The 23,687-nt window shown below is 36.2% G+C and overlaps 1 protein-coding gene across 1 annotated transcript in view; it reads left to right on the top strand.

Moving 5' to 3' along the window:
* Stpg2 (sperm tail PG-rich repeat containing 2) overlaps window positions 1-23,687 on the top strand; it is a 588,931-nt gene that overhangs the window by 32,706 nt on the left and 532,538 nt on the right. The window contains exons 5-6 of the mRNA XM_055628088.1: window positions 13,452-13,564; window positions 16,664-16,772. Coding sequence (XP_055484063.1) covers window positions 13,452-13,564; window positions 16,664-16,772 — 222 coding nt within the window. The remainder of the gene's footprint in view (window positions 1-13,451; window positions 13,565-16,663; window positions 16,773-23,687) is intronic.

Consider the following 23,687-nt stretch of genomic DNA (forward strand, 5'->3'; position numbering starts at 1 on the left):
AGTTAAATGAAATTGAAAGAACTTGTTGCTACTATATTCCCGAGAAAGATTTAGAAAGTTGTTAGACAATAACACATATTCACTCAAAGAATTAAAGAAGAAAGACAAGACAAATATGTAAGGGTTATTTCTTATTTTGATTTGTAGATCTTTGATTCTTACTAATTATGGAACAAATTATAAATGACATCTTGTGTCCAGGTGTGGTGTAAGTAGCAAGCTGACACTTAAGACCCAGTGAACTACTTTACACTAAAAAGCTCTGAAGAACCAGCTTATTTGTGGTAAATAGAGTGTGAGGATATTACATGTTTACTGTTCTCATCCTGAGGACTCAACACTTCTTTCTGGCCATAGTGACTGTTTTTAAGAGATTTCATCTCCATGCTATGTTTGGTTTTCAGGCCTTGAGTATCTTACTTGTTAATAACAACCTAAAAATTAGTTATTTTTCATGTATAGACAGTGACACACATTTTAAATGATTAGCTAATGTATTTCTACAGGGATAACAGAAGTCAATTTTGTAAATAATGCAATGACTTTGGTGGAAGTCCCTCATCTGGTAGGGGCATATTCTCTGTGATGAGAAAGACAAGATCTGAGGGTCAGGATACCTGGATTTGTATTTTGATTCCATAGCTATTTGCTCATTGTCAAATTTCTTAGACTCTTTGTGCTTAGTTGTCTTATCCTAAATATCCTGGGAAAACCTATAGCATACTGCAATTAGCATGTATTTTTTTTTAATAGTCATAGATCATTGGCCTTAACTTAAATAATCTCCTGATTACTTTTAAATCTTGAAATAAAATTATAGCTTTAAAATTATATTTTCTATTCACACTATTTGTTTTACAATGATTTGTTTTGTATTAGAAGGACAAAGTAATGCTTCTAAGCTTTCCTAGATGTATAACATTGTTTTTCACACAAATAAGCAATATTTTGACATATAAGCTTTATTTTTGGCCAATTATTGAGAAAAAAAACAGAAAAATAAAATTACTATGTAATAATATATCATGAATAGGCCCAATTTAGTAGATTACCTATTTCAGTAATCATTGAGGCATTCCAACTAGTGTTTTTAAGAACACAAGTACAAATTTAATTTAATTAAGCAAGTTACATAAAGCATAGGTTTACACATGAATTAAAGGCCTCTTTCTCAGTATTCAAGAATATTCACTGACACTCAGTTGCAATTAAATTTTGATAGTTTGTGAAATTTACATCTTGGGTTTGAGACTGGGTACAAAGCTTGGTAGCAGAAGTTACCATTTTTTTCCTGTTTCTTCAGGAAACAAGATCCTGACCCTGCTGTGCAAATGATACTGTAGTGCTCAATCAAATCACATCCACATTTTTGAGTATTTTTTGCAGCTCCTTTTCAACCTTTTGGGGGATAATACTGTATTTGAAATCTCTGTCCAGATGGGAACATAATGAAACAGCAAAATAATATAATAGATAGGTAATTATTATGGCTTTTTTTAATGAAGGAATCATGTTTATTGAAGATATATGGCAAAGCTTAAACATAGAATTGTTTTGTAACACTCTAGCCAACAAATGATATATTTCGGCTAAGTTCATCTGCAGAGAAATTCTGTATGTAATTTATTTAGAATAACATTTTGAAAGGTAAAATACAGCCTTTCTCTTTCCCAAATAACAGCTAGAAATGTATTTCTTGATTGTGACTCGACAGGGAGGTTGGAACTGAAACCATGATGCTGACCTCGGAGCTGCTGCAGAGTAGCCCATTAGCACTTAAACTGATGCACCTCGAGACTTTTAATTCTTCGCAAGTCTATTTCCATATTTAATTATGGAAAGATGAGGGGTGAAAGTTACACAGTCCCCTCTTCATTCATTTAATTGTCGGTCAGAATGGCAGTTAGTAATTCTTTTTCAAGTTTTATTACAGCATTCACTTAAAGTGTTGCAGCTCCATGCTGAGTTTGCTTCAATTAAGTCATATTTTATTTGCTAATAACTTTCCACAGTGACAGTGACCTTGAAGTTGGCATTGGGAACAATTCTTAACATAAAAACTTATGTGAGAATTAAGTGTGCATCAATTTATTCTGTTTTCTGTTTTTTAAGCCTTTCAAATTAAATTTGAGATTGAACATTTATCTGAGTACTCTAGAAGTTAAAAGCCAAGTAGTTGTTAGTTTACATGGTGTCAGTAAATTCCCTTTTGTTGTTCTTTCAGGAAAATGATTTTGCTAATGTCTTAAATTTTGTGTGCCTGTGTGTTTATTTACATACATCCGTATATATCCATATATAAAGTATCTTGAATTGATCAGAGGTTGAACCATAAATTTTCAGTAAAATAAAGTTACTTGAAGAATTCCTCATGAACATATTTTACTCAAGATTGTGTTGAAATAATTCTTACATAAACGTAACATGTATTAGGTGTGTAGCTTAGTAATAGAATGCTTTTGTGTCTTGTGGCATATTTAAGGACCTAGACTCTTTAACACTGGAGGTAATTATTAGCATCATGATTTCTTTTCTTTTCTGTGTTTTTTTTTTTTTTTTTCATTGAGACTGGGTCTTACTGTGTGGCCTGGTTGGGTTGGTACTTAACTGTGTAGATCAGTATAGCTTCAACTTTACAGAGACTTGCCTGCTGGGATTAAAGGTATGTGTTAATACACCTGACTTATGTTTTTTAAGGTTAAAAATTATGATACAAAAGCTTTGTTATTATTATTACAAATCTCTAAGCTAGAGTAAATATATTAGATATAGTACTATGTACAATACATAAAATAAGATAGTTAACATGGCTGTATGGTTGGATTATTTTTAGGACACATATATATAATTATGAAATTCTGATTTATTTTTAATTAAAAACAAAATACATTGTAAGTGGGAATTTTCTACCATCAGACTTCCCATGTATTTTGACTTCCATCCTGCCTTCAATGCAGCTCATCCTATGTCTATACATGTCCAAATCTAGGTTTTTCAGGAGTCATGTTAGGTATGAGAATAACTGTCATAGTATTGGATAGCTTGGATTTGAGTGACCCTTTTTAAGAACGGCAAAGGGATGATGCTAATGAGACATCATCAATTACTTCTCTCTAGGTAAAAGGTGAAAGTTATCCTTACATGTATGGAGTTTGCCATTATCTACAAAGGGTTTTGAAAATAATCTCCCTTAATTGGTTAGAATTAATGTACTTTCAAGTAAAAGCTCCAATTTTTAGCTAAACAGTAGGCATTAGTTTTTGAAAGTACAGCGCCAGTAGGACATTTTGAAGAATTTGAAAAGTAATTCAGGTGACTCTGTTTATTTTAAAGCTTTTAGATACCTTTCTTATTTTCTTTTTGTGTTTGGTTTTATTATTATTATTATTATTATTATTATTATTATTTTTGCTATACTTAGGAATCCCACAGTGTGGAAACACACACACACACACACACACACACACACACACACACACACACACAAACATGCACACACTGTATTACAGAGCTTGGTAGACAGCTCTTTCATAGACTTTTGTTCATAGACTTTTCTTTCAAGGACTTGATAAGAGGCTGAGATTCATCATCATATATCAATTGGAAACCCTACGTGTAATGACTATAATACCAATATATCTTCTTTTGATGCAATGTTTTATGGGACTGATTCACCCATTGCTCATGGTGTTAAGGCTGAACGCCCACAGTGAAGATAAGCACATTGAAACCATGTGTAATATTAAAAACATTCCAGAAGTAAAAATGACTTTTTAAAATTTATACAACAACACATTTTCTAAGCTTTAGCAAATGTCAGGAACAAAAAATAACAACAGACATCAGTGTCTGTCTTTTTATATCTTGGTAGAGGACCTCAAACCTTTTGTAGAATTTCTTTGGTGACTCTCTTATGTGCTTCCTGCATAAGCCTGATTGTACCTGAAGAGAGCTGCTGCTCAAGCAGACCCTGCAGTCCATGCCACTTGGACTTCTCTGCTGACCATTTCAGCCAGTGTGATCTGTCACAGCTAGGAAATTTCCCTCCCCACTTTTTGGTATTATTCTTTATTAGAAGAGACTCTAAAATAACACTGATTAATATCAGTGCTTTTTTATTTTAAGAAAGGTCTTAGAATGTTGTCCTGCCTGTCCTGGAACTCTCTTTGTTGTCTGTAACCGTAAGGTTTTTCTATACTTGCCCTTGCTCTGAATAATGACATGGAGACCTTTATATTTATTAAAAAAAATAGTGCCTTTCTAAGTGCTGCAGACCATGTGAAACACTTCCCAAAGACTGTAGTTTCTTTGGCAAATAGCTGCAGATAGCAGGTAAAAACCATTTGGGACTAGCTGCATCTCAGTTGCTGATGCAACCTTTGGCATTACTTTCCCAGAGTGGGTGGAAGTCAGAGGTGCTGGCCCAGCTCAGTGGGACAGGGCACTGGGCCTGGAACTACTGGCCAGTGTTGTGGGTAAAAAGCCTGCACCCATGCAGAAGGAGCAGGGCAGAGAAACTTGGTGGGGCAGAAGGCGTGCCAACAAAAGTACCCAAAGAGAGAGGTAAGTAAAATTAAAGAGAATATTCCAGGTAAAGATGGAAAAGAGTTTAGGGAAAATTAAATTAAAAGATATTAAGTTAAAAAAGAGGTAAAAGAGAGATAAATAAATGCACATAAAAGTAAAGTCTCCAAAAGAGACAGAAAGAAAAATAAAGTCTTCAGAGAAAGGAGAAAGAAAAAAAAAGTAAAAATGATCTGTAAATGTGTATAATAAAGTCTCTGAAAAAAAGTGAGAGTTAGAGAAAATAGGAAAGAAACTATTTTCTATTTAAAAAATGGAGAATACAATGATAGAGGGCATCTGGATCCTATATAATTTTGTCTCTCTTATTAGCATAGAAATGATTATATTTTCAGTAATGATTTCGAGTTTATATATCCTTTTAAATGAAGATCAGAAGAAAACAGACTTAGAGAAGGAAAAGACTGAAAAATTAAATACTAGAGTGGAGGCCATCAAAAAGAGTTTGGGAAATCCTTTGATTCAGAATAAAGGATTTGCAAAGGAATCCTATCTGGAACCTGCAGTGACAATAAAAAAAGTAATTCCAAATAAGAGAAATACAAAAAGGCTTAATGAAATTTCAGAATGGCATCCCATAGAGATGCAATATAAAAAAAAACCTTCAGCTATAAACCAGCATAATCAGACTAGAAATTATATTTATATTGTTAAGGATCAGTTGCTAAATGAAGGACGACATTCTGAATTAAGAATACATATTCTATTCAATAATGCCACCTTAGAGCAATGTAATACAATAGCTTATATGCTTCATTTTGTAGAGTGTGGAAAATTAAAATATGTGTACAACACAATAGATACATATTCAAAATTTCGATGAGTTTTTGCCTTGAATTCTGAAAAGGATGTTTCTGAGATTGCACATTTACTAGAGATGATAGATATATAAAGATGCTTTTACAGATTGAAGCTGATGATGCTCTGACATATATACTCAGTAAAGTACATTTTTAAAAAGACATTTTAACATAGAAAATGTTATAAATATATCTTACAGTCCTACAGGGCAAGCAATTGTAGAGATCTAACAAGACTTTAAAGAAAATGATCATGGAACAGAAGGGGCATATGGGATTTCCATGAGATAGATTAAATAATGCTTTATTGACTTAAAATTTTTAAATGTAAATAAGAGAAAACAACGGCTTCTGAGATACATTGAATTATGGAAAAAGCTTCTAACTAAACCAATGTATTTATTTTAAGGATATCTTAACTTTGGAGTGGAAATCAGGAAATGTGTTGCATTGGATTCCTTCAAAATTAATAAAGATTAGATTTGACCAGGGGTTTTCTCCTGAAAATCTTGACTGTAGGCATGAAATAACAAACCAACAAAACAAAACAACAACACAGGTGATATATATGCTAATCCCTCTGCTTGAAAACAGCTCTGAGACTGAGAATTGTCTCTGCATAGCCAATAAATCTTGTTGGTTACACTGTCCTCAGGTCTTAGGCCATCTGTTGGTATAGTGTTCTTATGGAAGGTATACAATAAAAGGATAAAAAGGATAAAAAAGGAGGTATGATAAGACAAATCTACTTTAATCCTAAAGAACATAAACCAAATATTTTACATTGGTATAGATTATTGTATATTGATACAAATTTAAGGATATATATGTTACAACATACTGTTTATATATTTCAGCTCTTTTTTTTAAACATGAAAATCTAACATCTGTTGTATTTATTAACAAGGTATGACAGTTTCCCATTTACATCCTCACAGCCCTTCCTGAAGTCTTCTGTAATTATTACTGATGTGGATTGTTGAATTTTTGGTTCATTCCCTGTCTTATTCCCTCCAATATTTTTTTCCAATATTGTCTGTCTTATTCTTGTCTGTGGGTCTTCAGGTTTTGTGTCATAGTGTCATTTCTCAAAGACTCTAGTTAGTTAATTACCTTTACATATTTCAACTCTTGCTTAAGGCATTACACCTGGGCAAATCACTTAAGAATTTAATGTGAAGTTCTAGTTCTTCTGAAAGCTACTATTGCATACTGTTTAGGATAGCTAAGAAATGCAAGTTAGTTATCAGTCAGTCAAACTTGTGGCCATCTTAGCTTAGTTAATTATAAATATAAGCTTTATTTAGTTTCCTATAGATATTTTTAAAGTTGAATAGATAGTAAATAACTAGAAACAAGCAATATTTGCCTATTCAGACATAGTATAAGTAGATGGTATTCAGATACTTAAGAGAGCTACAGAATATGACATTTAGAGATTTTTTATAACAATAAAAGGATTTTTGACAATGAGACATGTCAGTTCTGGCAGCATCACTATACTACTTCAAAGAAAATAATGGGCATTGAAGAACCTCCATATGGAGTTTGCTTTAAATGTGGCAAAGCTAGCTACTGGGTGAAAAAAATGCCCTTGCCTCAACTGCTGACAGTATGCTGTCCAAACTGTGAACAAGCAGGACATAGAAGAAGTTGACTGCCAAATTTTACAAGGACCAGGTAGGCAAGTCCTTCATAATTCCTGCTTCCCGGAAAGGTCTATCTTGTACTGGGACAGAGTGCTGAAGATGGATGTTCCAATGTTGCATAGGAACATTGGGTGACTGGTCAGGTACCCAGTAACCTCTGTCATTTCTAGTTTTGAGGCTGCTTGCTCTGCACTTCTTGTTTACTCAAGTAATATTTATCCTTCTAAGCTCTCTGATGGGATTGAAGACAAGATAGTTATAGTCTCACATTTAAACCTAAGTTGTTTAGGATTTAAGAAAATGTTTTAAGGTCTAAAGCAATATTTATAGTTTGATTAATTCAAATTATGATAGAAAGTGAATTAAGAATAGAACTTTGATGCCACCAAGATAGGATAGAGTAGAGTACTTTCTCCAAGATTGCCAGATACAAATGCACTGGACATTGTAAATGTAATTCTTACCTGATAGTTTTCATATTTGTTCTTCTTTATATAGTTTATTGATATTAGAGAAAGAGCCTTTTATTGGACTAAAAGAAGGAAACATTGGAGTGATGTTTTTGTGCACTCTGTAAAGATTTTCCTTGTATTTTGTTCAAATGCTGATTTCTGTTCTAGCAGAGATCTGATTCCAGGCCAGACTTCCGTATTGTAATTATTATGAAGAATCTCCTGTCTTAGTATTTTGTAAACATTGTTATTCATCAACTTCTCATTGGCTAAATAAGGAGCTGAAAGGCCAATAGGTGGGCAGGATAGGGAGGTGGGACTTCTGGGCACAGAGAGAGGTCTTAGGTGGGGACGAGAAGGGAGTTGTTATTGGGACACAGATGAAAAAGCAGGTGCCAGAGCAAGACTAAAATGGCAGGTAATGGACCATGTGGTGGTACGTAGGTCAGTCCAGTATTGTATAGAATAGCTGAGTATCAGTCCAGGTATAGTGCCTTAAGCTTATAATAAATATAATAGGTTTCCATGTCATTATTCAGAGCAACGGCAAGCATTGAAAATCCTTATGGTTACATAGTTTTAGTTGGTGTTTAACTCATAAAGATTCACTTATCTCTGCCTTCTAAATGCTGGGATTAAAGGTGTGCCCCACCAAGTTTGAAAAATTTTCATGAGTATTATAAAAAGTTATGTTTTTCTTCTAGTTTTTGAGTATTTAATACACTAGTATTATAGTCACATCATTTTCTCCCTTCCCTCTCTGTCTTCTAACTTCTTCCCTATCTGTTCCACTAACTCCTCTAATCCATGCCATTTTTTTCTGTTATTGTTCTATATACACACACATACACACATGCACACATACATGCACACACACAGTCTTCTTACTGAATCCATTTAGTTTACTGTTGGTTGAGTAAGTGTATTTAGACCAGTTGGGACTGGGTATCTATCAGGGGGCTTGTCCCCGGAGAAAACAGTCTCTCCCTCTCTCATCAGGCATTTATTGCCTGTAGCTCTTTATCTAGAGGTGGGACCTTGTTGAATTTCCCTTGTTCACATTGGCTTGTCAGCTTGTGTTGTCATTATGCAGATTTTGTTCGAATAACTATTGTTCAGATTTTGTGAGTGTAGATTCTTTGTCATGTCTAGGAGGCCCTATTGGTAGCAGGTATTCTGGTTCCTCACACTTACCATCTTTCTACCCTTCTTCCTGTATTTTCCTTTAGCCTTAGATATAGGGGTTGTATTGTAAATGTATCAGTTGGGGCTAGAAACCCCACAAACATTTATTCTCTGCTTTTTGAACAGTCGAGGATCTCTGTATTCCTTTTCATTTGTTTTGAAATGAAGTTTTGGTGGGGGTAAGAGCTATACTTTCTTGCAGGTATAAGGGAAAGCGTTTGTAATATAATTAGCAATAATACTGGTTATGAAAAATGCCAGTAGAAAGGTCTCCTCTAGGGTCAATGACTTCTCCAGTGAAGGGTTGGACAAAGTTTACAGTACCAGGCATTAATTAATTCCTTCCTAGTGGTTGGGCCATAAGGCCAATTAGATGGATAAAAGTGTTACTGTTGCACCACTGGAGATATTTCTGGGCTGGCCATTGCTGTGGTTTTGTGTTAGGCTTTATGGCTGGGTAGTACTTTTCTCCACTGGAAGCTTGCATAGCATATTCTGATACTATGAGAACGAGTGCTCAAGGAGTAGGCTTTCAGCCCATTTCCATTATAATAAAACAGGTTTGTTTTTTCTTTCCTGCCACAAAGTATAGGCATTAATACACCAAAGAATGCAAATTTAGACAACAGAAAATAGTATTTAGTTGCTCTTGCTTTGATTTTAAAATTTTCATAGTATTTGGGTCATCGTGATTAACTGATTCTGCGAGTTTGTTTTCATATTCATCTTCCAAGTGTTTTGCTCTTTTAGATGGGAAACATCCCCAAACATAACTGAATCTTTAGATACCACTAAAGTCTAATGTGGTAGAGCAATAGAGTTACTCACAGGAGTATGGGTGAGGAATTACCTGCAGGAGTAAAAGTATTTCAAAATTAGTTGTATCACGAAAAGCCCATCCCGCATGTGTTCAGCTCATGAAAGCTGGAAACCTGGAGTGCAGTTGAGCCAGCCAGAAGGCAGCTTAACAGGTTGGAGAGTGTCCCATGCAGGTCAGTTGACTAAACCTCTTCCATGCAACTCTGCTGGTCTCTGACTTCTGCCAGTCAGCTCTACAACTCTCTGTTTCTCGTAGGTGGTTTGTCTCATCTCTGTCTATTCAAGATAGCACAGCTTGTTTGAGAGTGTTTCTCAGCACTCCTTACTGCTTATATTCACTTGGGAAAGGTGGGACCTAACAGATATACTGAATTTCAGTGACCTCCCAAAGCTGTTGAGTTGTTTACTTCATGAGCTTAATGAGCTTCCCTGTAGAAAGGAATGTTAGAATATCCTGTGGTTTTCTTGCCTTTTCATATCCTGCATCTTTATAAGCTTCCTTCTTAGGACACCCTGCTGTTTTATCTCCCCTTTAACATACCATGTTTTAACAAGTTTTTCTCCAAAGGGAAAGGTTTTAATCTCAGAAGAAACTATCACGTAACAGCTGTTGACTCCATTTCTTTTCATGCTCAGCTCTTGTGTACAGATGCTGCAGCTTCTTTTTGGATTTTGGTTCAGCATCCCAAAGCTTTTGAATGTTGCCTTCCTGGAACACTGGAAATCACTAACTGTTCATTACCAGAGTGTCCTATCATCTCCAGCTTCTGTTTTTCTGAAATGTTAACAGAGTTCAGCTGCAGTTCTTTTCATATGCAGTGGGTACATGTTTGAGGAATTCCCTACAGTATCTGGCCTGTGTCTATTTTTTTTTTTAAATTTTATTTTTTTCTTATCAGTTACATTTTATTAACTCTGTATCCCAGTCGTGTCCCGATCCCTCATTCCCTCCCAGTCCCTCCCTCCTTCCCTCATCTCCACCGTGCCCCTTGCCAAGTCCACTGATAGGGGGGCCCTCCTCCCCATTCATCTGATCCTGTTTTATCAGGTATCTTCAGGATTGGCTGCAAAGCTCTCCTCTGTGGCCTAACAGGACTGCTCCTCCCTTGGAGGGTGGGGAGGCCAAAGAGCCAGTCATTGAGTTCCTGTTAGAAATAGTCCTTGTTCCCCTCACTATGGGAAACCAATTGGTTACTGAGCTACCACAGGCTACATCTGAGCAGAGGTTCTAGGTTATATTCATACATGGTCCTTGGTTGCATGTCAGTCTCAGAAAAGACCCTGTGCCCAGATATATTTGGTCCTTGTGGAGCTCCTATTCTTTCCTCATCAGACTAACTCCCCTTCTTTCTTCTGATTCCCTGTACTCTGCCAAAGGTTTGGTCATGAGTATTTGCTTTGAAAACACTGCTAGTTAGAGTCTTTCAAATGTGCTCAGTAGACTCCTGTCATACGTTCAATGCACATCCCATCTGTCTTTCTAAACGAGGATTGAGTCTATTTTATACAACTCTTAGAGACTAGGTGAGGTGCAAGAGATGGGAGTTTGAGCTGAAATTGTGCTTTGTGGTGGCAACACTTCTATTTGTTTCACTGGTATTGTTTGTAATGACAATTGAGAGTTTATTACATTATGTTTAAATAGTAAGTTAACCAGAACTTTGATACAATGTTTTATGTAGTTAAACTATATATTATTAGTGATTTTATTCAATATAGAGTAGTAGTTCTAGTAATTCAAGGCAATTTAAAAAATTTTAGGGGCTGGAGAGTTGGATCTGTGGTTAAGAGCACTGGTTGTTCTTTTATGGGAACCAGGTTTAATTCCCAGCAACCACATAGCAGCTCACAATCGTCTGCAACTCTAGTTCTAGCTTGTCAAGCACTACATTCATGTGGTATACAGACATGCATGCAGGCAAGACACTATAAACATATAACAAAACAACCACCCTCCATATTTTACATTGACAGCTTTTCAGATGAACTAACAATAAGTAACCTTCAGTTAAAACAGGTTTGTTAAAAAATCTTAAATAATTTATTTCTTATAGGATTTATTTATTTCTATTTTATATATTTGCCTGCTTTTTATATGTGCACCACATGAGTGCAGTACTCACAGAGGCCAGAAGAAGGTATTATATCCCCAGGAACTGAAGTTACAGATGGTTGTGAGCTGCTATGTGGGTACTGGGAACTGAACCCAGGTCCTCTGAGCCTAGCCACTGAGCAGTGTCTGTATCATCCTTAAATAATTTCATAAAGAGGAATGTATCACAAGAGAGAAGAACCCTTGGAAGGGAATCCACTGTTTTTACTGCATTTTATTTTCTTGTTTTAGTTGCCGATGAAACTTTAACCTTTTGTGGTTCATGCTTATAAGTTTGACATCTTTTCTTACTAATGTTAGAGGGAAGATGTTGGTTGATTTTTTTCTGATATAAATAATTTCTTTTGTATTAAAAGAATAGTCCACCTTTAATCCCAGCATTTGGGAGGCAGAGGCAAGTGGATCTCTGTGAGTACAAGGCCAGCCTGGTCTACAAAGACAGTCCAGGACATCTGGGGTTGCTACACAGAGAAATCCTGTCTCAAAAAACAAAACAAAGAAACAAACAACAAACAAAAGTGATCCTGTCTAAAGGGACTCTAGACAGCCCAGGTGTGGCAAACATGGCTCTGGCAGGCTTTGCCCTTCTCTCCCATTCTCTCTACCTTGCTAAAAACTCTTAGATTATAATCCTAGAGGTAGCCATATAGGTCTCTTTCTTTATTTGGTTACATCCTCCTCCTGGGGCTGATTAATAAGGTCCAGCTATAAAAATATTGAAGTCCCTCTCCAAGTCCATTGATAGGGGAGGTCCTCTTCCCCTTGCATCTGACCCTAGCCTATCAGGTCTCGTCAAGACTGGCTGCATTGTCTTCCTCTGTGCTCTGGCAAGGCTGTTTCCCACTCAAGGGGCGGTGATCAAAGAGCAAGCCACTGATTTCATGGGAGGAGATCAGGGAGGGAGGGTGGGGTTGGGAAGGAATGAGGGAGGGAGCTACAGCTGGGATACAAAGTGAATAAACTGTAATTAATATAAAAAATAAAAATTAAAAAATAATAAAAAATTAATAAAAAATTAAAAAAGTCCAGCAATGAAAAGCCCTCTTTGGCTCACCTAATTAATACGTCCAATTAAAATTAAATACCTCATCCTAACACAGGGTTTCCCCTTTTACCTTAATAAATGGCCATTTTCCTATGTGTCACATCTGTCTTTTTTTCTATCCAGAGGTAGTCTTTTGTCCCTCCCTTCCCTGTGATAAATGCCCATCCCTCTCTCCCTTGTTCCCTTCCCTTCTCCCCTGTCTTCTATCTCCTGTCTTTGTCTTTTACTCCTTGTCCTCTGTCCTTCTGCAGCAAATAAATTTCCTTTGTATTGAGAACTTGGTCTTGGGTGTTCTAAGCTGATACTGATTCTTACACTGTCCTCATATATTAGCAATGACATGAACTGTCATAGTGTTTAATTTCTTTTTAACCACTTGTTATTCCTAGAAATTTTTACACAAACACATTTTTAAATATCATGTAATTAATTGCCTGAGATCTGTTGGTGGTGTTTGTACTATATCAATCTGTTTAATTAATGAATTTTAAATAGATTTTTTCCTTTATCTAAATAATACATCTTTCCAGGTGGAGCTGCTCTTTATTGCCCTGAAGGGATTGAATTGCCCAGTGTAGTATCAAGAGGAAAGTGTTCATATTGGTTCGGTATAGACTAATTTTAGAGGCAATTCTGAGAACCCTGGCTGAGCAGGGAGAAAATTGGACAGAATCCAGCTTAAAGAGCCCTGATTTTACTGGTGCAACTCTTTTGACTGAGGATTCTCTCTATGTTTTTAGACCTCTGTCAAATTTAATGTCTCTCAACTTGCCTCATGCTCTTTTTCTTATTCTTTCTTTTTAGGATTATCCTAAGGAAATCTTGAAATATAAAGGTATAAATTTTGCCATTGGTACAGGAAGACAAGAAATTATCAAACATTCAGGTCCTGGTCCTGGACAGTATGATATCATCCAGTAAGTAAAAACAAACAACAACTTGGTTCAGTGGTACACACCTGTGATTCCTGCACTTGGGAGGCAGGGGTGGGAGGACTGCCGAGAGTTCAAGACCCGCCTGGTCTACTTAATGATTCCCAGGCCCTCCAGGATTACATAGTAAGACTTGGGAGAAAGTGAGAGTGAAAGAGTTCTCAAGCATCATTAATATAGTATTGTACTAGTTCATACTAGGCTATCCTTTCAAGAAAGGAAAGTTAATATGAAAAACTCCAAGGAGCATTTTATTTGGAATAATCCATAAGAAAACTATTGACTTCTTATGTGTCAGATTCTGTCTCTTGCTTTATATATATTACCTCATTTAGTCTTTCAAGTCTCTTTTCAGTGACTATTGTTAACCTATTTTATTAGTGAGAGAATTCAAGAATCAGAGAAGATAAACAACATGTGTTAGATCATGTGACCTTTAAGTGCTAGAACTAGACTTTAACTGAGACCTATTTGAGTACACGGACCATGTACCTAATCACTAAGATATACTGTGCTTAATTAAAATATAGAGAAAATATTCTAGAATGTTCTAAAGAAGGTGCATCCAAATTCCATATCTTACCCTTGGCTATGTTTCCATTCTTTCGACTCGATAACTGAGAAGACTTTCTGAGTTAGTGAGACAGCCATACTATTCTTAGGTCTAAGAATGGAGTGGCAATGGTTGCTTTGGAAATTACCACCAGGAATTAGCTTTGTTAGGGAGACAGGGCCACGGGACCGTGATCAAGCCCGAGGTGAGAAAGCATTTGGAAGGAAATTGCATGTCATGTTAAAACCATTGTTTACAGGGCATTCAAAACAAAATGATGCTTTCTTTCAAAAGCTGGAGGAGCTTCCTTTAAAGGGATAGTGTACCGTCGGAGTAAAAGAGGTAGCTGCCATGGGTGGGATGGCATAAGGAAGCCAGAGGGGTCTTCAGAGAAACCCTTCTCATCTCTGTCCTACCGATGCCCCTTCATCACTACCTGTTCCTTCCAGATTAATAACTTTTGATTTTGTTTTGTGACTTGTTTATTTTAACCAGGGCTGTCATGGCCATTGGATATTAGAAACCATTTTTTTGCTTCTTTCAGTTTACTGGCTTGCTCTTCTCCCTACTGTGTCAGTTTAAATAACATGAACAGCAGTCAATACTGCAGTAACTGTTAACTGTGGTCTTGATTGGTATTTTTTTGTTTTTGGTTTTCATACAGTTCATTTTATTTCTTCTAATGTGGACTCATTTTCACTCTCTCCCAATTTTTATGCTCTTTTTAAAAACCTTTTTAAATTTCCCTACTTCATCTCTTTTTCAGTTTATATTTTCTATGTTGGCCTGCGGGAAGGACAGAATCCTGCTTTGTTCTCTTGACTGCTCCAGCTTTGCAGCTGTTCTTGCTGTCTTCTCTCTGGCTTGATTGCTTGCATTGCTATATATTTCATCTGGAGTGGTCTTGATTTATTCTGCAGTGGATATTTTCCAGTATATATATTTTTTCTATTTTGGACATTATTGAGTTAGAATTCTTCTGAGATTTTACACATAATAAAGGGCCATTCTGAATGGTGACATATATTTTTATCTTTTCTTTGAGAAAGAAATGGACATAAGTAATACATCACAATTCTAATATCATAAATATATATTTATTCTATGGCTACAAACTCATTTGAAGTTTTGCAAAACAAACTTACTTGTTAAATTTTGTATGTAAAAACCAGTGGAAAAGTGAGCCAGAATGGTGAATGCACAGTTAAATCATAGCACAGATTAATGAAATTTGTGGCAATTATTATATAACTTAAAATTTTGTTTTTCTGTTACTTATTTTAATTTAATTTTTTGTATAGTTAGTATAGTTTTTTTAGATGCTGGATATCATTGAAGTTTTGTTCAATAAATAGGAAAAATAGCATGGTTTAAGTATGGTTTACACAAATATAATTCTAACAATGATCAATGCCAAAAGTTATAGTGGGTTTATTGGGCCATGTATGGCACTAAATACTGCACATCTGTTTTTTGCTCTTTCCATTGTGTTCTAGAGAAGTATTTATTATTATGTCCAGTTATAAATGAAGAATCTGACGCTAAGAGAAGTTAGGTGGTTTGTATTAGCTTACAGAGCTAACAGGAAGTTTTTTTTTGTCAGGCTGTGTGCCTCCAGGACTTGAGCCTAGTCATTAGTGCTTTATTTATTAATTTTTTAAACTGTTTAATCACATTGAAAATACATTCATTCTTTATTCTCAGAGATCTTAATGCCCTTTGGTGTACTGTTTGATGATGTAAATACAAAGGGTTATATTTTTCTTATTTTAAGCAGAAATTAAAATACCCAGGGATTTTGTATTTTAAAAACTTATGGTAAGTAGACTATCAGGACTGTTTTTTTTTTTTTTTATTACCTTTAATAATGTCAGTTCATGTTGTCATTCTAGTGTTCTTTTTTTTTTTTCCCTTTGGAATAATTATTAGAACAATTTTATGAGAGTTCTCTAAATTTTAGTTGGCTTTTTCTTGTGTGTATCTGTATATATATGTGCATGTGTGTGCACACCTATGCTGAAGGCAAAGGAAAACTTGTGGGAATCCTAATCCTCTACCATGTGGGCCCCAGAGCTTAAATGCAGGTCATCAGGCTTGACAACAGCTCTCATCTTGGCATCCCCATTGCTTCAGATTTTAAAAAACAAAACCAACCAACATGAACATGTATTTTCCTAAGAATTTGAATGTATTGACCTAACCTATTGACATTATCAAATCTATCAAAAGCAGAAGTGGTTGCTTAAAAAAATTATCTTGAGCTGGAGAGAAATGGCTCAGAGGTTAAGAGCACTCATTGTTCTTCCAAAGGCCCTGAGTTCAATTCCCAGCTACCACATGGTGGCTCATAACCATCTATAATGAGATCTGGTGCCCTCTTCTGGCATACAGGCACACATGCAGGCAGAACGCTGTGTGTATGAGTGTGTGTGTGTAATATATCTTTTAAAAAATATATAATTTATCTTTACTTATATAAATATTTATATATTTAAAATTAAAAACTCAAATTCTATATCAATTTTTGAAAGGAAAAGGAGAATATGTTATGAAAATATTAACATCAAGAAAGATGGACAGCAAAAATGTAAATTTATTCCACGGCTTTATGAAGAATTAATATGTCAGGAGTTAAAAAAGGTAAGCTGTAAGGGATATTTTCTCTGTTTTCTATATTGATAAGATCGCTGAGGTCATTATCACCAGATTGAAGTTTTTTCAAGTCTCCTGTGCCTGAGGACTGTGTCACTCAGTGAGCACTGTAGAGGGAGCTGCAGTACATGCCGTGTGGTCGCTGTCTCTACTTGGGTGCTTTGTCAGAAGGAGCTCCCTACTCCTGTTTCCTTATTTTAGTAGTAGACAATTCTTTTTCTTCAAATGTCTTTAATATTTTGTCCTAAGATATATATAAATTAAGGTAGAAATTATTGTATGTTCCATTTTCTGCCAATAATTCTCTCATTTCACTTCAACCCCAGTACTCAAGATGATGTTTAGTGGCAAACTTTAGATGTTTAGAAAAATTACTATTGCATTAAAAATCCTCTTACATAATGCTTCATTTTTTTTAAAGGAGGGAAGTTTGTATTAGATGATTTTCAGGTTAAAATAAGATTGCCCGTATTATTACATGATACTTATTATGCTGTCAAAATCACTGTGGTCTAAAGTGATTTTAAAAGAAATTGTGAAATAGGTGAAGTAACAACATGAATTGTAATCAATAGTAATGAAACCTAATTTTGTTTATTTGAACATTAATATTTCCTGAGTTTTGGATCATTCATTGTTCAGCATGGTGCTCTTAGTATTTACCATAGTGCCTAGAACATGGTAGGTACTTGAATGATACTTGCTTTATAAAAGCACAATTTTCTCATGTTGTGATGCAGTTTTATATTGAATAGGAACATGCACTTTTAATTAAACAGGATTTTTGTCTTAACTTTTAGTCACATTTAGGAAGATTGTTTTTCAATAATTTTTCTTTATTATTATTTATTATAATTTATTCACTTTGCATCCCAGCTGTAGCTCCCTTCTCATTGCCCCCTGGTCCTACCCTCCTTCCCTCTTACCCCCTATGTTTCTCCCCTAGTCCACTGATAGGGGAGATATTCCTCCCTTACTATTTGATCCTAGCCTATCAGATCTCATCAGGACTGTCTGGATCCTCTTTCTCTGTGGCCTAGTAAGGCCACCTCGCTAGAGGGAGGTAATCAAAGAGCAGCCAACTGCATTTATGCCAGTAATTGTGCCTGCTTCCCTTACTAGGGAACAAACATGGAGACTGAACTGCCCATGGGCTACATCTGAGTAGGGTGTCTATAGCCAAACTTTGGACAAGAGTGCAGCGAATCTTATGAAAGAAGGGGGAGATAGAAAGACCTGGAGGGGACAGGAGCTCCACAAGGAGATCAACAGAGCCAAAAAAATCTGGGTCCAGGGGCCCTGCAGAGACTGATAATCAACCAAGAAAAACTTTTAATTTAATAGTTCTTTGTTGCTGCAGTTTTGTATTTCTCTTGCATCCTCTTTCATTTATAATAATTATAAGATATATGGCAAAATATTATCTCATAAATATCTAGTATTAAACACATGGAAAACTCTAGAACATATCAAATGGTAATACTAGAAATTTCATTGTATCAAGGGAGTGGTTGGAAGAAGATTTGGATATTCTGTTTTAAAAAGTACATTGGATTTGTCTATGGATATAACAAGAAGTCATTAGGAGGTGGTATAATACAATGCCTACTTAGCAGGGTAATCATAGTAGGCTCTCCCCTAGGGCCTTTAATGAGTCTAGTTCTTGGCCCCAGTAACTTGTCAAGTGAGCTTTAAATATAAACAAAGTGTTTAGATACTCTCGAGACATCTGTGCCACTACTGCACCAATGGACACATCTTTCCAGGCAGGTCATTCCTATAGCTGACAGACTTCACAGCTGTGTAAGACTGATGCTCAGTTTCTTTTCCTCTAGTAGCATGCATAATACCTTCTATCACCATGAAAGTTAGCCAAAAGAGATGAAGCTTCCAGGTTAATACTAGTGTGAGTTGCCATATGTTCTATAATTCAAGTATATGATGTCTTCATCAATAGGTATTACTATCAAGGAGGATAAACAAAAAAAAGTACCATTGTAATATTTGAAGTCTATGGGTATTCATTCACCAATAGATCCAATAGGAGCAACCCATTCTTTTTTTTCTTATTCAATATATTTTTATATAAAAATTTTTTATTTTACTTTTTATTTATTGCACTTTATTCACTTTGTATCCCCCTGTAAACCCCTACCACCTCCCCTCCCAGTCCCACCCTCCCTTCCCCTTCTCCACCCATGTCCCTCCCCAAGTTGCAACCCATTCGTTTTTTAAAATATTTTTATTTAATTTTTATTAATTACACTTTATTCACTTTGTATCTTCCCATAAACCCCTCTCTCCTCCCCTCCCAATCCCACCTTCTCTCCCCCTTCTCCACGCATGCCCCTCCCCAAGTCCACTGATAGGGGAGATCTTCCTCTCCTTCCTTCTGATCCTAGTCTATCAGATCTCATCAGGTTTGGCTGCATTGTCTTCCTCTGTGGCCAGGTAAAGCTGCTCCCTCATCAGGGTTAGGTGATCATAGAGCAGGCCAATCAGTTCATGTCAGAGGCAGTCCCTGTTCCCATTATTATGGAACCCACTTGGACACTGAACTGCCACGGGCTACATCTGTGCAGGGGTTCTAGGTTATCTCCATGCATGGTACTTGGTTGGAGTATGAGTCTCAGGAAAGACCCCTGTGCTCAGATTTTTTGGTTCTGTTGGTCTTTGTGTGGAGCTCCTGTCCTCTCCAGATCTTACTATTTCCCACTTCTTTCCTAAGATTCCCTGCACTCCTGGTGAGCTATGTCCGCAACCCCTGCAACCCATTCTTGACATTGGGTTTTTATTTGCTAGCTGATGGTGGCCAGGAGAGGCATTGTTGCCCTGTCATAGGTAATGCATTTAATATTTTAAACATCTGTATGTATTTTTTAATTTGAGAGAACATCTACAGTAATAGTTTTTTCCATATAACTTTTCCAGTTTTTTTTGTGTTAGTTATCACTTTTCATATTTCCTCATTTACCCTCTATCCCTCACTCTTCCCGTTTCATTTTTTCCTTTTAGCCCTACTTTTTCACCCTTTACTGCACCCCTCCACAAGGCTCATTACTAGTTTACTGACCTATGTAGTAACTGTAAATGAAATACACATATCTAAAGATTTAAAGCTAACATCCACAATGAGAGAAAACAATTGACATCCGTCTTTCTAGAACTGGATTTCCTCGCTTGGAATGGTGATTTTCTGATCTATCCATTTACCTGAAAATAGCATAATTTCATTTTTAAACAAATTTCATTGTGTAAGTGTACCACATTTTTACTACCAGTTCATCTGTTGATAGACATTTAGGCTGTTTACATTTTTTATCTATTGTAAATAGAGCAGCAATGAACATGTATGATCAGTATATCTGTTTAGTAGAATTTGTGCCCAGGAGTAGCATAGCTAGATAATGTGGTAGAATTATTTCTAGATTTTTGAGGAACTTGATTCTCAAAGTACCTGTACTAGTTTGAACTCCCACTAGCAGTAAATAAGTCTTTTCCCCTTTCTCTAGCCACCTTTTGTTGTCATTTGTTTTTTGATCATTGCCATTCTGATTTTGGGTAAGATGAAATCTCATAGTAACTTCATTTGTATTTTCATGATGGTTAAGGATAGTGAATGTTTGAGAGATTTCTGTGTAGATCTATGACCAGGACCCATCTTTTAACTGGGCTGTTTGTTTTCATGACATTCAGATTTTTGAAATATTTGTATAATCTACATTTTAACCTATAAAATTTATAGCTGGTAAAGATTTCTTTTCTGTTTATTGGCTGCCTCTTCACTTGAATAAATGCTATCATTTGCTGTTCAGAAACATTTTAGTTTCATGCAGTCCCACTTGCTTATTGTTGATCTTAATGCATGTGCATCTTTTTTTCTGTCTTGGCCTAATTTTCATTCAGTAGTGAGTTGTTCAGCTTCTATGACTTTGTAAACTTTATGCTGTTCCCACTGTTGGTAATATTCAACTTTAATCTATGGTGGCCAGATAAGATGCATGGTGTTATTTCAAGTTTTTGATAAAATGTTAAGACTTGCATTTTGTCCTATGCTCTGGTCAGTTTTGAAAAAAGTTCATGGGCTATTGAGAAGAAAGTATATTCTTTAGTATTTTGAATGAAATGTTCTGTTATGCTGTAATTTAACTTAAGCATTTGTATATTTTGTTTTTGTCTGGATGACCTGTTTGACTGTGAGTCATATATTGAAGTCACCCCCCATCATGGTCTTGGGTTTTTTATGTGATTTTAGGTTTAGTAGTGCTTCTTTTATGAACTTGAGTACCTTTGTGTTTAGAATTGCAATATCCTCTCTGGATTTTTCCTTTAATAGCTTATATCATGTCCTTTCCTATCTCTTCTGATTTATGTTGCTTTGAAGTCTATTTAGTCAGATATTAAAATAGCTACACATTCTTGCTTTTTGAATCTATTTTCTTGGAATAGCCTTTTCCACCCCTTTACCTAAGGTGATTGATGTCTGTGCCTGATGGTATGATGTAGTTCTTGGATGCAACAGAAAGGTGATTGCTTACTAGAAACTGAAGGAAAGACCCCATTGCTGAAGACACTATACACTTCAGACAGAGGATGTAGAAGAATGGAACTAAAACTTATCTGGAATCTTCTTCCCTAAGAAGTCATTCATGGTACCAGATAGAGATGGTTGAGCTACTCAGGGAGAAAATCCTTCAGTGGACCTATGCAGCTGCAATGCCTCTGAACTACAACAATGATCAGCATGGCAAGATATTCTGGAAGATGCAGTAGTGGCTTTTATATCCTGATGGTGACCAACAGTCATGTAATTGGACCTCAGGCCCAAAATAGCTCATATATGAAATTCTTTTTTTTTATTAAATTTATTTATTTTTATTAATTACAGTTTATTCATTTTGTATCCCCCCATAAGGCCCTCCCTCCTCTCTTCCCGGCCCCATCCTCCCTCTCCCTTCTTCACACATGCTCCTCCCCAAGTCCACTGATAGGGGAGGTCCTCCTCTCCTTCCTTCTGATCTTAGTCTATCAGATCACATCAAGAATGGCTGCATTGTCATCTTATATGGAAAAATTTTAAAAATTTAAAATTTCACTAGGTGGCGCCAAAACTTTGGCTCTGTACTGGCATATCATCTTACTGATTTCTCTCGTTCATTAAAACAAATGATTAAAAATTACATGGGAAGATATGGCAATTTGTCATGTATTCATCTGAGCATAGTTGTTAATTTTAGTTCCCTTATAAATTTTGTCCAGTGAAAATAGCTTACAACTGTGTATTTTGTAGTTCCATTTAAATTGCAGTGGCAATTTGTTTCTATTCATTTATCTATATAATTTAATCAATTTAAAATATCTTAAAGTCATATTTTAAGATATTATTTTTAAAGTAGGGTACTTTATCTATTAGCATAATGTTATCATAATTTATTAATAATAAGTTCTTAAGTAGAAAGTTATTGTTTCAAACAACTAAAAATACGCTTAAGGAAAAAGCTTAGTTATAAGGATATAAAAGACAGGAAATATTTATAGCCTTTTCTGATATCCGTTTGACTTCTTTAATTGGCAGATTACTCCATTGTTATTATTGTCAACACTTTTTATGTTTTATTTTTAATTTAGTTAATTAACTAATTTATTTTTGAGACAGTGTCTCATGTAGGCCAGAATGGCCCCCACCTTTCTACATAGGCAAGGATGATCATAGGAGAGAACTTATGTCTGGTAATGCAAACTTTGCCAAGAATCTGTGGTTTGAGAAATTATAGATTTAGAGAGGAGCATACATGTAGTGTTTTCTTAATACAGTTTTTAAGTATTGTAAACACTCATCCTTATATCTATAGACAAATGAAGTTTTCACCCCTCACTTAAGTAGTTTCTTTTTGCAGCAGGCAGAAGCTGCTACAGAGATCTACAACTGGCCAAAAGCAGATCCATGTGGCCAAAAGTGACCATGTGGTGCACAGCAGCAATGCAACCTCTAAGCATGAAGGTTCAAGGCACAATGCAGAAAGAAGGGGTGGAAAGGTGGAAAGGCCAGAGGAGTGAGATGATTGCTGTGAGATAGTGTATTATAAACACAACAGGAAAGCTGCACCCATGATATATGAACAGTAAAGGTTCCCATGACATGACAGTGTAGATGGGAAATTTTACAAGGTTCCACCTCAAGATGAAGAGCTATAGGCACTCAGTTGCTGATGTGGGAGAGAGAATCAGTTTTATCTAGGGACAAGCTTCCTGATTGGGTTTCCCAATCCTAAGTGGTCAGCCATAAACACATATGCTTTCAGGCAACACTAACTGGACTTAGTTGATGTTGTGTGTATGTTTATGTTTAAATATGTAACTAGTAGGGGGGAGTCCCAAGATGGCGGCAGCCAGTGCAAACCATATCTGAGGAGCACAGGATCTGAAACTCCAGTATTGGCTTGTGAGTGACTGAGTACGTCTTTAAGTGAGTGTGTGCAGAGCCCTAGATCCAGGGTCCCTCTATACTAGCAGCTGGACGTTGGATCCCTCCCATCCACACCACCACTGTGGGCAACATAGAGATCCTTAGGACAGCATTCTCAACATTGAAGCCCCTGTTCTGTGGGTCTACCAGTGGAGTCTAGACAAGCAATTCCTGGATCCCAGACAGATCTGAATACCAGGAGGACAGTACAACAGGCGTGTAGGCCACTGAGGTATTCAGGGCACCTGTGCATGCACATTACACCCATGAACAATGCCAGCACCTGCACCCCCTCCTGCGCTTAAGCTCTACCCTTCCAGGCATCTTCATGCTCTAGCACCCTGTCCTTTAAGGTACACTTCCATGCACAAGCCTGCACTGGCATACATGTACCTGTGACCTTCCTCCCTTAGCTACAGCTGGAAACACCAACATAC

The sequence above is a fragment of the Psammomys obesus genome, unplaced genomic scaffold (genome assembly GCF_907164565.1).
Source record: "Psammomys obesus unplaced genomic scaffold, mPsaObe1.curated_primary_1811, whole genome shotgun sequence".
NCBI lineage: Eukaryota > Metazoa > Chordata > Mammalia > Rodentia > Muridae > Psammomys > Psammomys obesus.